Below are 17,773 nucleotides of genomic sequence, written 5' to 3'. Positions count from 1 at the left end.
TAGAATTAATTTACAAACTGGACACCATCAAATTAGGCCTGAATAAAGACTGGGAGTGGATGAGTCACTACAAAAACTAATTTCCTCCTGCTGATACTCACACCTTCTTGTCAGCTGTTTGAAATGGGTCACTTTGATTACACTGGCCTCCTTAGCACTACAAAAGTGATTTCCACCCCTTCTTGTCAACTGTTGAGAATAGCCCACTTCCACCTTAATTGAATTGGCTCGTTAGCACTGACCCCCCACTTGGTAAAGCAACTCCCATCTTTACATATGCTGTGTATTTATACCTCTCTATTGTATTTTCCACTCCATGCATCTGATGAAGTGGGTTTTATTCCACAAAAGCTTATACCCAAATAAATTCGTTAGTCTCTAAAGTGCCACAAGGAATCCTCGTTGTTCCCACCATCTGGAGCTCTACTCAGCATGCAGAGACATCTAGTGGCTACATGATGTACTGCAAGTAAACAGACCATTGCCTTCTCAGGGACCTCTCTCCCCATGTTATGGGGTCCTGTTTGGACCTCAAGAGCAGCCCGGTGTAAAGTGTTCCTGGTACAGAGTGTCCCTATAAAGGGAGGCTAGACCACAGCAGGGTTTCCCTGCTCAGTGGGAACAGGCTCTTCCTATGTTCAAGAGACACTGGGGGAGGTGGGAGGGAAGAGCTGCAGGAAGCACTCATGCCAGGTAGTGCACATCCTCTACCCAGGTGCAATTCACCCCAGTGGAGAGGACTAGCACAAGCCACTGGAAACAAACCTAAGGGCCAAGAGGAGTGGAGCTTCAGCCTTACCACACGTGTATTAAACACAACCCATTCACTCTCTTCACCTCCCTGTGACCTGCTTGGGGGGGGGGGCAGAGACTATGGGGGCTCGTGAGGGATGCACTCATTCTCTCAAAGGATGTGTTTAATCACCAGGGAGATTCATGCCATTTCATGGCCACCTGTGTGTGTGGAGTTTACACGAGTCACTGATGGGTGTCTGCGAGTATCCTTCCAGCAGAGTCACCCCCCTCCATCTCATAGCTATAGAGTCATAGATTTTAAAGCCAGAAGGGACTATATTACGTTCATCTAGTCTGACCCTCCTGTAGAATTCTATCCCGTCACTCCTGCATCAGGGCTGCAACTTCTGGTTGAACTACAGCCGAAACACCACCCTCTTCAGGCCCCACTGCTGTGTCCTTCACTCAGATTCTCTCCCTCCTCATTTCCTTCTGGGCCAGGATTGTGTGCAACACAAAGGACACAAGAAAACAACCTTGACAAGACTGAATGAAAGAGGTACATATGCTGCACAATGCCACGCTAGATCCTGACAGAGAAACTACAGGTACTTCATGGGAGCTGAGAGCCAAAGGACAAGTGGGAACATGTCGAGACCAGCTTGTTTTATTTAGTCATTAGCCCTTTAAACATAGTCCAGGGTGGAACCAGGAAGTGAAAAGTCAATAGTTTGTTAACTTGTTGAGGCCTAAAAGGGGGAAAAACAGAGACTTGGGACTGAAGAAACTTAGAGCTCTCGCAGAAGAATCAACTCTAAGACGTAAGGAGCAGGGGTTCCCCTGAAGTAAAACCCGTGGAAGCCCCCTGATATCCAGGTATTATACTGCACAGGCCGAGAGAGGGTGGGATACGTTTGCATTTTCATTCAGATTGTTTACTTTTGCTTCTCTGAAAGGTGGCCTTGATCACCTAAGGAACCTGGGATGAAAAGGGAGTGTGTCTGATCCATTTTGTGTGCACTGCGCAAGACCTTGAAAATTGTGATCTGCTCAGCTGCACTCAGGCTCAGTTGTTACTCAGACTTAGGGTGACCAGACATCCCATTTTTAAAGGGACAGTCCCATATTTAAGCCTTCCTGCAGGTGTCCCGACTTTTTCTTAAATATGGGCAAAGTGTCCCATATTTTCTGTCTCCCCCACATCAATACTTGTGGGTCCTGCTGGTGGCCAGATCCCTGCTCACCATCTGCCCGCCTACCAGCGTTGAGTGGGAGGGTCCAGTGGCCGACAATGGGGGTGGGTGTGCAAGGCTGGTGGAGGGGAAAAGCTGCAGCACATGGGGCTGGCCACTCCCTATGCTGGTCCCTCAGCGCAGCCCCTGCTGCATGCTGGCTCTCAGCCAGCAGGGCCCCATCCCAGTTCCCAGCTGGCATGGGCTGCACACTGCAGTGGCGGGTGAGTGTGGGCAGGCGCCAGGTGTCCAGTTACATGTCACCTCTGCTACCCACCTATTGGCCCTTTATGTGCTCCCCCTCTCGCTCTCCTCTCCCTGCTTAGCCCCTTCCCCAGCCCCACTGCTCCTTTACATCCCCCCGGGTGGGGTGCGTCCTGCTCCCAGTGCGTTGCGGAGAACCTACCCCCAGTCGGAGTACTCAGTTTATCAGCAGCCTGGCCAGCAGGCTCCTTCCTTCCCCCACTGCCTCTGGCTGGGCCGGTGCCCTGGGAAAGCCCAAGCTCCTCTGGCCCTGGGCACTGGCCAGGAGGAGCCGAGCCCTGCGTGTGCCAAAGCCCCGCACACCGGGGAAGCCTCTCTGCCCCTCAGCTAAGCTCTAGAGTAGCGGGGGAAACGATATCCAGCCTGTTCACACCCTGAGCTTGCAGGCTCCACAGCAGCCCCCCCCCCCCCACCGAGCAGGGACTTAGCTTAGCACCCCTTTTACCCCCTCTCCTCCATGCCTTGGGTCCTGCCTCCAGGGAGTGTGGGGCTGCTCCATCCCCTAGGCACCCTCTCCTGCTGAGCCACCTCTCTAGTCAGGTTCCATGAAGCCCCTACAGTCAGGTTCCCTGGGCCCTGGTGCACAATGCATCCTTAGGGATTAACCCCTTCCTACCAGCGTTGTAGCCAGGGGACAGGAGGTGGTTGGGTTATGTCGGTGACCAGCAGCAGCTTGTGGGTGTTAGCTGCCTTTCAACACTGTGGGGCAGGAAGGGACCAGCTGCTTCCAGCCCCAGGGGAGCAGAGGACGAGGGAAGAGATGACCTCTGCAAAGACATGGGCCAGGTCATCCCTCCCCTGCCCCACTCCTCTCCCCCCGCAGCTGGAAGCAGCTCCCATACCTTCCTTCCCACACAGTGTTGAAAGGCTGCTGCTGGCCACATTCTGGTATGAGCTCTGGCAGAAATCTGGACGGGGGGGGGCATGTGACTTTGCATGCCCCCCCTTCCCCCGCCACCTGTTGTCTTGGGAAGATGTGGCACCAGATACTAGGAGAGGTGGGTCCATCCCGGGGGCTCAGCCAGGCATGGAGGACAGAGAGCACCAGGCAGGGAGGGTCAGGTCAGTCAGTCACCCTCCCTGTGAGAGAGAGGTATACAGGAGTGTGTGTGTGTCACTTCTCCCCATGTGGGGTAGCTCCCAGTCCAAGAATCACTCAGCCTGCTCGAACTGGAAATGCTCTTAGCTTTCCTGAGATCCCTCTCTTGGCCGTACCTGCAGCTTTTACTGTATACCACACTAGTTTTGATATTACAATACACAGTGTGGCCTGGCCTCTCTTTTTGCAGGTGCAAATTGCATTTGCATTGGGGAAACACCCTTTTACATCTATTTGGGACAACAGTGTTGTCAACTCTTGTAGTTTTATATGAGTTGTGCAATATTTGACGTTTCCAGAAGTTATGTACTCTCAGTTTTCATTTTTTAAAAAAAGTTTCCAGCTCTCATGATTGTAGGGAAAAGCTTGAAAGAATTTTCTGAGTGGACCCAAAATGTTAAAAAAAAAACAAAACAAAAAACAGACGGCAAATAGACAGATTCCAATTTTCTTAAAATATGATTTTTAAGCCAGTCTGATTATTCTGGGGGTCTGACTCATGATTTTTGAATGCCTGGGGTTGATAACACTGTGTAAAGGTCAAAAATGAACAACACAAGGAAAACAGTCAAGCAGGAAGTCTAAGATTACTCTGGGTTAATTCCTTCAACATTAGAGAGGTTTTCTGCTCTTCTAACGGAGGTTGCACAATTCAGCTTTTCTTAGGTTGATAATTAGCAATAATAAAACTGCAATTACTTGGGTTTATGTGGGAGAGAGGTGAAGCTAGGCTGAAAGCAAGAGAGATCCTCTACAGAGAGAGCAAATTAAGATCTACTTCTAACATATTGTATACATCTGCTTTTCAAGGATTTAAAACTCTGCAATTTGTTCTCTCTGGGGTCTGCAACACTTCTTAATATGTATATTACCACCATAAAAATGGAGTGAAAGATGGACAGAGACAAAAAGAAGCTAGCCATATTTGGGGTCGGGAAGGAATTTTCCTCCAGGGCAGATTGGAAGAGGCTCTGGAGGTTTTTTGCCTTCCTCTGTAGCATGGGGCACGGGTCACTTAAGGGAGGATTCTCTGCTCCTTGAAGTCTTTAAACCACGATTTGAGGACTTCAATAGCTGAGACATAAGTGAGAGGTTTATCGCAGGAGTGGGTGGGTGAGATTCTGTGACCCTATTGATTTACACCAGGGTCAACAGAAAGAGAATTAATTAATTTATGTATACACTGTTTATCATTTGCATACATTGCAACTTTGGGTTCTGAAGTTCAGTCTTATTTCTGACAAGCCCATTTGTGTCTATTAACTCTCTTTTTCCTTGTGCTATGGTGAAAGCTGACATGAATGCTTGGTTTTATAGTAATGAAGACTGGGTGGGAACACACAGTGGTAACATTCATTTTACAAGTGTAACATTTTTAAACTGGGTTTTAGCTGCATGATGCTCCTGAAAGTTTTACTGAGGACACAAAGATGATGTTGCGAGGATTCTGTTTCTAACAGCCCATCTTCTATTCCAAGGATTCATTTCAACATATTATAACCCAAGCATTTTGCATTAACCACTTAAAATGCATGCTATTTGCATCACAAGAGAAATGTGCCTATGCCTACCTACCCCTACAATACTATATAATTAACATTTCATAACAATCAGATCACTCATTCAAATTCTATGCATTATAAATATTCTTCTGATCCACTCACACACCACACTGTCAGAATTCTATGCATTTCCTCATAATTTAATGTACCCTAAAACCATAATCCTTACAAAACCATACTCACATTTTCTAACTGAGTACTTATATGGACCTCATTACCGTAGGATCTGAGCACCTTTCAATCTAACACCTTGCGAGGTAGGACAGCACTATTATGCTAATTTTACATATAGGGAACTGAGGCACAACAGAGGCTAAGTGAGTTGCTTGAGATCACACAGGAAGTGTGTGGCAGAGAATTAAATCCAGCTCTCAAGTCTCAGCCAGAACCCTAACTGCTGGACCATCTTGCCTGTTTAAGAAACAGTAAATAAACTCAGGAGTATATCAAACAGCAGAGTTTCATTATGGAACAAACCCAGAAGGCAGTTAATACTGGATGTGAGTTGCAAGTTGGGGGGGTGATAATGAATGACAAAATATTATATGGCAGCAAGGAAATAAGCTGTTCCTTTCTAGCAACATGAATGTGCCTGTTGTTTTAAAGAGTCTGGATTTTTGCAAAGCACAAGTAATATTGCTCTGGGGCATTAGCTGGTGTAGCCAATGATTTTAGTTTATTGTTCGTTTATTGTGTGATATAATTAACTAACATGTTATGTTATATATAATCATTGTATGCTAAATAGAGTTATATTGTAGGATTATATAAGTTTAAGATTGATCAGTATGTAGAGGGAATTCTCCTGTATTAGGTATCTAAGTAAGTAGGGTTGAAATGCAAGGCCTCTGGGCTAAGGCCTGCAAGATTTTAGCTTGGCTATACGTAAGCCATAGAGTTAAGGAACGCTGATATAAGTGACCAAAGAATAACCTGATGCCCTAAGATTACCAGAAAAGATATACCAATGGGTGATATTGCAAAAAATTAACAGTAAAAGTAATATTTTACTTACAAGATACCTGGTAATCACATTTTTCTAACACATGTCCTAACCGCAGAGTGCACGATATGCAGAAATGCTAATGACGTATAGTCACAGTCACATCATAAAAGAGGGGGTGCCTAGATTAGGAAAATTGAGCTGCCTATGGGAAACTCCAGCAGGAACCATCCCTCTACTGATGATCAATCCATGAGAGACCCATCAGACCCTAACACTATTGTTAAGGATGTGAGTAGCACTATATTTCTAACTAGTGCATAGGTCTGTATAGAATTTCTATATGCTTGAGTAATCATAACTTTAATAAAACTTGTAAAACAGACTAGACCTTGTACTTGTGAATGTCTGTGTGGTCGCTACCCTTGGTCTTTATGTGTCCCTAGAGCAGTGGTGGGCAACCTGTGGCCCATGGGCCGCATGCAGCCCATCAGGGTAATCTGCTGGCGGGCCGTGAGACAATGTTTACATTGACTATCCGCAGGCACGGCCAGTAGCCACGGTTCCCCGTTCCCCGCCAATGGGAGCTACGGGAAGCCCCTGCAACCTGCACTGCTTCCCGCAGCTCCCACTGGCTGGGAACGGCGAACCGCAGCCACTGGGAGCTGCAGGCAGCTGTGCCTGTGTATGCTCAATGTAAACACTGTCTTGCGGCCCGCCAGCGGATTACCCTAAGAGGCCCCTTGTGGTCTATGGTCCGTAGGTTGCCCACTACTGCCCTAGAGACTCTAAATCTAAAGCAAGTAGCAGAGATGACTTTCACCATTAAGCTGGAAACTGTAGCCGCCAGAGCTGAACCCAAAGTGGTGTAATACTACGTTACAAAATTTAAATAAAATAAAAGGCTACACTGGGCTCCAGTGAAACACATCCAATCATAACTCTTCTTTAACAAAGCTTTTTGTGGGGTTTTTTTTTTTGGTTGGTTGGTTTTTTTTGTTTAGAAATTGCAAAGTATATTGATTCATGTAAAGAGAGACTACAGAAATCAAGAACAACAGAATTCTACTTCTTCCACCCCCACCTCTTGGAAACCAATGTTAGTTCCATAATGTGTAGGGATGTCTTCCATACAGTTATCATGCAAATAATGAGAGCCATTTAACCCCTTTTTTCCTCACCTTAACTCAGCCCTCCCAAGATGGAACATTTGTCAAGGCAGGAATTAGAGATTATCCATGAAATTCCCCTTTACCGGCATTTTGTGGAGAACTGGGCCCAGGTGGAATCATTCCAGGCCAGACCAGATGACCTTCTCATTTCCACCTACCCAAAATCAGGCAAGTAAAAATAAGAGTGTATTTAAATGTGGGGGGGGGAAGGGGAGGGTCACCTAACTTTATATCCATCCACCAGTACGAGACAGAATTCGCTTACCTCTGAAATGCTGCCTTTCAATCTACGTTCCAGGCACAACCTGGATTAGTGAAATCGTGGACATGATTTACAATGATGGGGATGAGGAGAAATGTAAACGGGATGCAATTTTCAATCGAGTCCCTTTCATGGAAATGAGCAGCCCTGGACTTGTAAGTGGTAAGCGTTGTACAGGAGATCAGACAAATGCAAGAATCCCCTCCCACAGGAGCCATGGAAGGAGGAGAAGTAGGAATGCTGTCTTCTAATGCTGTATGTAATTCAACCTCTACAACAATGCAGCTGGTTTTATAGTGTCTTTGTACAAACCGTACACCAACATGCTTTACAGGGTTAAACACGCAATTACAGAGCCAGGGACACCTTCCCTGGCCTGGTCAGCATCACATCATCCCATTTCTCCTCCAAAGCCTGCCTTAAAGCTCATTTGTTTCCTGCTTATTAATCCTGCTCCTCATCACAGAAAAACAAAGTCAGTAGAAAAATGTTGTGGAACTAGTGTGTGCTATGTGTTCTGCTTCTTTGAATCTGTAGCTGGAAGCCAGAAACTCTAGAGTGAAACTGAGCAGCATTAGGGACAAAGCCTTAGGTTTATCTTATTCTGGTGGAGTTCCTTGTTCCGTGTCAAAAGAAAGCAGCTCTCTCACTGTGATTCTCAGGTGAAAAGTTTAAATGGAGTAAGGGACAATTACACTGCTTTTGTTCCCCATGTTTAGCTAGACTGTAAGCTCTTAGGTTCAGAGACCCTGTCATGTCTGTAAAGCACTGGCAGTGCTATATAAATAATCATAATTTATTTTTCCTTTTGCTGCTACTAATCTTAGAAATGTCAGGCTGGAAGGCACTTTGAGAGGCCTTCTAGTCCATCTCCCTGTGCAGAGGCAGGACCAAGCATACCTAAATCATCCTTGATAGGTCTTTGTCTAACCTGTTCTTAAAACCTCCAAAGGTGGGGATTTGACAACCTCTCTTGGTGACCTGTTCCAGTGCTTAACTAAAGAGTTATCAGCGAGGATGAGATCCGAAATGAGAGAGGCCCTCTTGAATGAGGCAGAGAGATGCAGGAAAGTCATTCTAGACAGCAGCAGTTGCCAAGAGGGTGAATCTGCACCAGCAGTTGCAGGATTGTTTGGCATGTCACAGAGGAAACCAGAGCTAAATGAGCAGAGGGACAGGCAAGGTCCAAGAGACAAGCTGAAGTGGGCCCATGGAGGGTTATAAAGAGAGAGGGTAAATTTGGACTGGTGGCTGCAATGAACAAATCAGTGGAGCTGATCAAAGATTCAGGTGCAGTGGTTATGCGTGAGAAGGCAGCTAGCAGCAGGAGAGTTAGGGTGGGGAGGGTATTTAGCCACACCTCCCTCTTTCTTGGCATCCTGAAAGGAAGAAGTAGGACGTGCTGACTCATTCTCCAGTGAGCGCAGGCTGTTCATTCAGGATGTGCCAGGTGCTCCAGATGATTCCTTTAACCCCCTGTGTGTTTTCTAGGCACAGAGCAGCTGGCTAAGGCGCCATTGCCTCGGCTAGTGAAGACTCATCTCCCAGTTCAGCTCCTCCCTGTCTCCTTCTGGGAGCAGGACTGCAAGGTAACAAGCTCCAGCCATCCCAGAGAGATACAGTGATGTAGGAATTGTCTTCTTTCAGCCCAACTAAGGCTGCCTCCTGGTTCCAGCAGCATCCAGTGCCGGACACCTCAGAAAGGCAACCTCCCCATAATTCATATGCCAGTTGTGCAGTGATGGTGTTTGTACTGGAGCAGGGGAAATCTCTTCCAGACCTATGCAGGGGGTCAGATCAAAATCCCTGCAGCCCCTGCTAATTCAGACTGCACTACGTTCCCTTTCCTGTCCTGCAGATGATCTATGTTGCCCGAAATGCCAAGGATGTGGCTGTCTCTTATTACCATTTCTACCAGATGGCAAAGATGCATCCAGACCCCGGCACCTGGGATGCATTCCTGGGGAAGTTCATGGCTGGGAAAGGTAGGAGTAACCTCTCAGAAACCACAGTAACAGGTGTGGCATAAGAATGTAAACAACAGAAAAGAGATTGTCCCTTTACCCCCTGGGCAAGAATCCAGGGATATGTTATTCAATTGGGTTATAAAGGGTCCAGTGTAAGTGACTTTCCCTGGCTCCTCAGAGCCTGACAGGACTGCGAGTTCCTTAGGGCAGTATGTGAACATTAAGCCATGGCAATGTGGTTCAGTGGATAGGGACCGGGACCAGGACTAGGACTGAGATGACCTGGGTTCTAGTCCCAGCTCTGCCACTGACTTGCTGGGTGACCTTTGGGAAGTCAGTTCACCACAATGTGTGACTTTGGGCAAGTCACCACTCTGTGACTCCATTTGCTCTACCAATTTGTCTTATCTATTTAGATTGTGAACTCTTGGGGGTAGGGGCTGTCTCTCACTATGTGTGAACAGTACCTAAAATGAGGGAATCCCACAGGGCTACTGTAATAGAAATAATTCTTACTATACTTGGTGCCCTCACAATCCTTCCCTTCAGGAGCAGAGTCCAAACATTTCAGTTTCTGGTCTGGGGCCAAGAATCGAAACCCACCAGAATGTTTACACACTACTTAGAAGAAGAATTTGCAAAACCTTGTTAAGGCCAAAATAATAATGATTATTTAATGTTGGCATTGCAGTGGGGCCCAACAGCTCCACGCAGGCACCGGGCACATACAGAGAATGATATGACTCCTCCCCAGACGGCACCATCTAACTAGACAAAACACCTGACCAGACAACGTAGAACAAGCATGTAACATATCTAGTTAGTTACCTTTTTAATCCTCCCCTCCCCTCCAAACTGTTCTCAGCTACCTTATCCCTCTGTCCAGAGGCATAGACCAGAACTGGGGACTCAACGTGCCCATCTTCTGCCTGCCTGCCCCACAGAAATAGGCTCAACTCAGTGTGAGCAAAGGGGTTGGGAGAAGAAAGCAGCAGATCAGATGGTGCCTCTGGGTAGATCTACAATAAAAAAACCTGCAGCCCCAAGTCTAAGAGCCCGGCTCAATTCATTCAGGCTTGGGCTGCAGGTCTATAAAATGGCAGTGTGGATGTTTGGGCTTGCTCTGGAGCTAGGCTTGCCACCTCTCCAGGATTGTCCGAGAGTCTCCAGGAATTAAAGGTTAATCTTGAATTAAAGATTATGTCGTGTGATGAAACCTCCCGGAATACATCCAACCTAAACTGGCAACCCGAGCTGGGCCCAGGCTCTGAGACCCCATGAGGGGGAGGGTCTCAGATCCTGAGCTCCAGCCTGATCCTGAATGTCTATACTGCTATTTTTAGCCCTGCTTCCTGAGCCCCATGAGCCTGAGGCAGTTGATCCAGGCTCTGAGACTCAGTGCCCTGGATTTTTAGTCACTGTGTAGATGTCCCCTTTAAAAATGCCTTTAAAAATTCCAGCTGGTTATTGAAGAAAAAGGACTATCAGTTCATCCCATCCACTCCCTGCCCCAGTGCAGGATTATTGCACATAGCACACAGTCCACTGTTCTGTCCAGCCTGGTTTTAAAAGCCTCAAGCAATGGGGCTCCCAGCCTCCTTCTGGGAGCCTGGTAAAATAACCTAGCAGCTCACGTCCCCTGTGGCACTCTTCGAACCAGTACTAGCTGTGATGTCTCTCCTCCTTCTCTTTGTTGCTTGTTTCAATCTGGATGTAGTGGCTTATGGATCCTGGTACGATCACGTCAAAGGCTGGTGGGAGAAGAAAAAGGCCTATCGAATTCTGTACATGTTCTACGAGGACATGAAAAAGGTGAGGAAGGGGAAGCGATGAGCAGATGCCAGGGGATCCTGCTCCAAATGCCCCCTTTGCCTAAGGAAGAAGGGTGATTTTAATATCTATCTAAGTGTATATAGGGCTCCCCTCATTGTCCTATCTGAGCATGTCCTAATCATTAATGAATGTAGCCTCACAACATCCCGGATGGGAGAGTAGCAGTGTTATGCCTGTTGAACTGAGATACTGGCAGATTAAGTGATTTGCCTAGAGGGAATCTGTGACAGACCCAGGAGTTTAACCCACATCTCCTGAGTCCAGAAATTCATCCTTCCTCTCCTGCATGTCCGTTTGCAACACTGGCATCTTTAGGAGTGGTGGGGTGGTTCTGCAATCGCCTATTTTACTACACCCAGTGGGAAAATACTTTGCATTTTGCTTTGAGGCACATTGACATGTATCTGGAATATTAACAAAACAATGCAGGAACCAGCCACGTTCAGGGCCGAACTAAGGCAGTGAGTACGCAGCCCCAAACTTCCAGCCTACAGCCGTCGCCCATAGGTAAAACAGTGGATTCAGCTGATCCAAGTCATGATTCATTTTAATCCACCCCTTGCCGCCTTATAATAATATGGTAAACAATCCCTAAACTGCTAGATGGCTCATGTCCCGTTAGTTTAGAAAGCAATGACCCCTGGCCTTTTCCCCAGACCTGATTTTTAGTCTGGTCCTTAAACACTCCCTTTTGTGCCCCTGTCAACCCCAAGAGAAGGTAGAACTAGGAGGGGCTGGAGGACCAGGACCCTCCTCTCATCCTTTATGTAACACAGTAAGCCCCCTGCCACACACGCACACATCATGCCCCTCTTAGCGAGCTCCCATCAGCTGTCCCTCACCACCTACCAGGCAAATCAATTAACAGGGTTATTCCTCCCCAGCCCATTCTCTTTTGCATCCAGAGCACTAACAAAGAGGGAGGAGGTACCAGGCTTAGCCTGAGCCAGTGATTATTAGGAGTCTAATGGATCTTTAATTCATATTTGAGCCATCCTTAAATATTCCCATGTCTCACATCTTTGCATTCAGTCAGACAGCAACACAACGAACACACATGGTCATAGATTTTACACGCTGAAATTCTGAGGGTGAACACAGGGTAGTTTGGTAAGCACAGGAAGGAAGTCAGGGGAGCTTTAGGTCTGTTCCATTTTGCTTCAGAGTCTCTTAAGGCAAAAGTTTCAAAAGTGTTCCCCCACAACAACAACTAGATTTCCAGAAAAACCCAGCTCCTATTTACGCACCTAAATAAGGAGCTCTAGATCAGTGGTTTTCAACCTTTCCAGACTACTGGACTCACTTTCAGGAGTCTGATTTGTCTTGCATACCCCAAGTTTCACCTCACTTAAACTACTTGCTTACAAAATGAGACATAAAAGTATCACCATGTACCATTACTGAAAAATTGCTTGCTTTCTCATTTTGTCTGTATGAAATTTTAGGTTGTACTGACTTGGCTAGTGCTTTTTATGAAGCCTGTTGTAAAACTAGGCAAATATGTAGAAGAGTTGACATACCACCGGAAGCTCTCTGTGTACCCGCACTGAGCTTGATTGCTTGCAGTTGTACAATTACATCCTTAATGTGCCGTGCATGGGGAATGCAGCTGAAATCTGTTTGGCAGCTGAAGCTGGTTGTGACTCGGCAAACCGCCACAGAGGATTGGGAAATCTAAGGGGTACATCTGTTAATGAGTGTTTAAAGCCCTTGAGTTGGCTATAACTTTGAAAGAAAACAAACCATTCCCCTGCAGGCTGCAAACTGCAGAACTGGTTTCATTCTGTCTCAAAAATAGACACTTGGGGCTGATCTTGGGGAAAGTCTGGGATGGGAGTGTGTATACAGGGATTTTTACTTGCATAGCTATGCTGGTCGTTTTCTTTGAGTAAAGATGCTTTTAGCTGTTCTTACCGTAAGGCAAGGGGTTTGGGTTGCGTTCTTACTGGAATCAGAAGCGGCTACAATATTAGGTATGGGCTGCTAGACTCCACTTTAGGTCATATGAGGCAGGGGATTTCTAAGGGCTACTGTTTATACCTTTCCACAACACACCCTGGTGCTAGGCCTGCAGCAGTTCAGGGAAGGCCACACTGCAGCTTCTCATTGGAGAGAAGGAAACTGATTAATATTACTTGGTTGGTATGTTCTAACTTTGGTTGTTTTGGATTTTGGGTGTTTTTCTGGTGAGGGGCCTTTTTCCTCCTGGCTACCGAAAGCAAGATGGAAAGGTGTTTTAAGGAGTGGGGAATACATACTCGCGCAAAAGAATAAAAAAGAATGTAGAGGTGGCTGATTGTCTAAAACCAATGAGGGATGGATCCAAGAGATTGTATAGCTGAGCTGCAGTTTGGCTGAGGTTAGAGTTTAGGGCTGGTGAGAATTTTGTTTAAAGGTTTCAGCTAGCTTCTGTCTCTGTCTTTAAAAGGGGAAGCTATTTCATATGACTATCAGTGCTAGAACTTTAGAAGCTTAATTAATGCCCTTTTTGCAAGATCTCAAATTAAAGCAATTTACTTTTAATATTTACAATGGACTCCTAACTTTTTTTCCCTACCCCTCCTCTCTTCACTGATTCTATGAACTTATACCCTCTGCTTTTAGAACACTAGTGTGTAAGTAGCAGCCTGCTTGGTAAATGGAGTGTTTTGTTGAAAGCTAGTTTTACAGGATAGCAAGCCTTTGGTGATCCTTTTCTTTCAAAAGCTTTTCTGGGCTCTAGAAATCATTTGTTATTATGATGCATCACTCATTAAAAGAGCTGCTCTTTGCTAATTAGAGGTCTGCTCCACTGGTCTCTGGATTAGGTCCCAAATGAATACAAGAAAGATCTGTCACATTCTACCAACACATCCAAGAGTGGCTAGGAAAACTTCTACTCAGTAATATATTATCTTTCATCATGTCTCACAACCTGAGGGTCTATCTGCCTGTCTTTCTGCAGGACCCAAAGCGCGAAATAGAGAAGGTGCTCCAGTTTCTGGGAAAGGACCTGAAGGAGGAAGTGGTGAATAAAATCCTCCACCATACCTCCTTCCAGGAGATGAAGAAGAATCCTACTGCCAACTATGAAATGATGCCAACCTGGGCTATGGACCACACTGTGTCTCCATTCATGAGAAAAGGTAAGAAGTTTACAGGAAAGGCCAGTAAGATAATAGCAGGAACAGTTTTCTACAGCTATTACTAGCTCCTGATTCCACTTTCACAGGAAGGAAAATTCCCAGGGTCAGTGTTTTTCTCTGTGAGCCAAGTCCAGTTAATGGTGGAGCTGCATATAAAAGGCCCAGCTCATATAAATTACTACGAGGAAGGTTCTCCTCTTTAGTTTCTAGCATGCAGATCCTGGTGTAGCACTCTGGAAAGGATGACTGATCTTGTGGTTTTGGCACTAGCTGGGGGTTCAGGAAATTTGGGTTCTGTTTCCTGCTCTGATATTGACTCACCATGTGACATTGAGCAAATCTCTGAGGCCCTGAAATCAATGGATATTAGAAGCCTAAATACCTTTGAGGAGGTGAGCCTTGATTGCCCTGTGCCTCACTTTTGCCATCTGCAAAATGGGGATATCCAGAAGGAAGTGCCTTTGTTCATTTACACTATAAACTTCTCCGGGCACAGTTTCTCATACTATGTCTGCGTACAGTACTTACCCCATTGCGGGACTTCAGGTGCAATACAAATAACAATAATGATTTGCCATGCCTGGACCTGAGTTAATATGTGACACTGGCCTGCAGGAAGAGATCACAGATGTCAGTATCATCAGTTTGGGAGTGCACACAGTATTCATTGACAGTTCAATAGTGCTAATTACTGTTGATGTTTCTTGCATGCATCTTAAAAACAATTGTTTGGATACAAAGATCTTTTTCTCTCTTGGGAAGGAAAAATAGACACTGGCCTCAGTTTTCCAAAGTTCCTGGTGCTTTTGGGTGACCAATCTGAGACACTTTTTAATGTTTTGAGTTTTAAAAGGTGGGTACTGAGCATTTTCTGAAAATTGGGAAACCTTAAAGGTGTCTCAAGTTGAGCATCCAAGAACACTCGGAAGTTTGGAAAATGTACATGCATTAATCATACATCCTGAGATGCATGACTGGTGTGAAGAGATGTTCCATAGGACCCCTCTGCTCACGACACACACAGTCCCCAGCAGTGAGGACAATGTAAAGTTTGTGTGAACCCCATCAACCTCAGAGGACTGGCCCCTCAAATAAATGTCTCCCGCTGCTTCTAACTCTAACTTGCTTAACTTGAAAGTCTCATGCAGCCTTTTGATCTGTTACATTTTTCTCCTTTGTTCTTGTTAAGCATCTAGGCAAAGAGAACACCGAAAACCTGACTTAGAATTCTGTCTGAACAGCACTAGGACCACAGAACTATGCTAGGGCCTTTTTGAATATCTTTGGGAAAGAAGATAACAGAAACAACCTCAGAGTGAGGCAGGAGCTCGGAAGGGGAGAATAAATTAGCCATTCATTTTTTTTTTTTTTTCTTCCCACCAGGGATTTCAGGAGACTGGAAAAATTACTTCACCGTGGCTCAGAATGAGATATTTGATGTGCATTATAAAGAGCAGATGAAAGGCTCGACATTCAGATGCCAAATGGAGATATGAAGAAAGGGCTTTCCTATATTTCATCAGACAAATGCTAGCTGTCTAAATACTAAGATGGGTGAACTGGCGTGCCTGGCCTTAAATGACAATATTGATATAATAGGTGGAACTTGGTGGAATGAAGATAATCAGTGGGTTTGCAATAATACAAGGGTACAAAATATATAGGAATGACAGAGCTGGTGGGGGAGTGGCACTATATGTGAAAGACAGCATAGTCAAGCAGAGTAAAAATCTAAAATGAATTAAACTGAACCACAGAATCTCCGTGGATAGAAATTTAATGTTTGAATAATCGGAGTATAGCAGTGAATCTACTACCGACCACCTGACCAGGAAGGTGATGGTGACTTTGAAGGAGTTTAGAGAGGCTATGAAGACAGAAAACCCAATAATAATGGTGGATTTCAACTGTCCTCATGCTGACTGGGTACATGTCACCTCAAAAAGGGATACAGAGGTAAAATTTTTAGACACATTAAATGACTGCTTCTTGGTGCAGCTTGTCCTGGAACCCTCAAGGGGAGAGGCAATTCTTGATTTTAATCCTAAGTGGAGCACAGGATATGGCCAAGAGGTAAATTATAGCTGAATGTCTCAGTAACAGTGACCATAATGTAATTATATATAACATTCTTGGAGAGGGAGACGTGTCAAAGAAACCCACCACAATAGCATTCAACCACAAAACAGGGAACTACACAAAAATGAGGAAGCTAGTTAGACAGAAATTAAAAGGAATAGTTACAAGAGTGAAATGCCTGTAAATTGCATGGAGACTATTTAAAAGCACCATAATTGAGGCAGTAAAAGGACCAAAAAAATTCCACCATGCTTAAGCAGCTGAGTAAAAGAGATGGTTAGAGGCTAAAAGGCATCCTTTAAAAATTGGAAGTTAAGTCCTAGTGAGGAAAATAGAAAAAAGCATAAACTCAGGCAAGTCAAGTGTAAATGTATAATATAACAGACCAAGAAAGAATGTGAAGAGCAACTAGCTAAGTACACAGAAATTAACAGCAAAAAAAGTACATTAGGAAGCCTGCCAAACAGTGAGTGGACCCACTGGATGATCGTGTTGCTAAAGGAGCACTCAGAGATGACAAGGCTATTGCAGAGAAGCTAAATTAATTTTTGCAGTGGTTTTCACTGAAGAGGATATGGGGGAGATCCCGACATCTAAGCCGTTCTTTTTAGGTGACAAATCTGAGGAACTGTTGATTGAGGTGTCCATAGACGAGGTTTCAGAACAAATTGATAAACAGTAATAAGTCACCAGGACCAGAGGGCATTCACCCAAGAGTTCTGAAGGAACTCAGATATGAAATTGAAGAACTACTAAAACTGTGGTTTACTTAAATCAGCCTGTGTACCAGACGATTGCAGGATAGCTAATGTGATAATGATTTTTAAAAAAGGCTCCACCCAATGTAGTAAAATGGTTAATAACTAGAAGAACATGTATGGCAGCAGTGAGGTCCAGTGGCTAGAGCACTGGACTGGAAGTAAAGTGACCTGCACTCTGACAATGACCTGCTGTGTAACCTTCACCAAGTCTCATAACTGTTCTGTTGGTGAGATTTCTGTGCTGCTGCCATAAATTGGAGCTACTCTGATTTATGCCAGGGGCCACTCCGGCTCCTGAAACAGCTTTAAGCTACCTTGGCACCTCCCCATCCTAGCTGCAAAATCCCACCTTTTGTCTCAGTTTTTCCCTTCTGTACCATGGGGATGCTGATGCTTAATGCACTACTGGAAGGTGCTCAGATACTGTACTGCAGCGATACACTTGCTATAAAAACCTAATAGAATAGAGTGCTGGAGCTTATTTTCAAAAGCACTGAAGTGATTTAGGAGCACATGTCCCGCTGAATGGCAATATGACATGCACTTCTGAGTTACTTAGGTGCTTTTGAAAATCCCACCCACTCACCCTCTTTTGTAAGGCACTTTGAGACCCGTGGATGAAAAGTGCTCAGTAAAAGCTAAATATTATTAATCTAATTCCTCATTTCCCTTTCAATGCAAGCAATAACAAAGTACAGTAATTCCACTTTGAAAATAGGCATTGATCGTCTCTCTTGGT

At 45.2% G+C, this 17,773-nt stretch overlaps 1 protein-coding gene across 1 annotated transcript; it reads left to right on the top strand.

Moving 5' to 3' along the window:
* The first annotated feature begins 1,468 nt into the window (after positions 1-1,468).
* On the top strand, positions 1,469-16,599 carry LOC119855006 (sulfotransferase 1 family member D1-like). The gene is made up of 8 exons (XM_038400349.2): positions 1,469-1,611; positions 7,027-7,175; positions 7,306-7,431; positions 8,761-8,858; positions 9,128-9,254; positions 10,954-11,048; positions 14,014-14,194; positions 15,578-16,599. Exons 2-8 carry the CDS (start codon positions 7,037-7,039, stop codon positions 15,688-15,690), a joined length of 879 nt encoding a protein of 292 aa, XP_038256277.1. The 5' UTR covers positions 1,469-1,611; positions 7,027-7,036; the 3' UTR covers positions 15,691-16,599.
* The last annotated feature ends 1,174 nt before the right edge of the window (positions 16,600-17,773 follow it).

Source organism: Dermochelys coriacea, chromosome 4, assembly GCF_009764565.3.
Source record: "Dermochelys coriacea isolate rDerCor1 chromosome 4, rDerCor1.pri.v4, whole genome shotgun sequence".
NCBI classification, from domain to species: Eukaryota; Metazoa; Chordata; order Testudines; family Dermochelyidae; genus Dermochelys; species Dermochelys coriacea.
This window is presented reverse-complemented; position numbering and strand designations above follow the sequence as displayed.

Coding starts and splice junctions, on each gene's coding strand:
- LOC119855006 (XM_038400349.2), top strand. CDS start 7,037: ATGGAACATTTGTCAAGGCAGGAATTAGAGATTATCCATGAAATTCCC. Junction 9,255..10,953: donor GAAGTTCATGGCTGGGAAAG/GTAGGAGTAACC, acceptor ATCTGGATGTAG/TGGCTTATGGATCCTGGTAC. Junction 11,049..14,013: donor TCTACGAGGACATGAAAAAG/GTGAGGAAGGGG, acceptor GTCTTTCTGCAG/GACCCAAAGCGCGAAATAGA.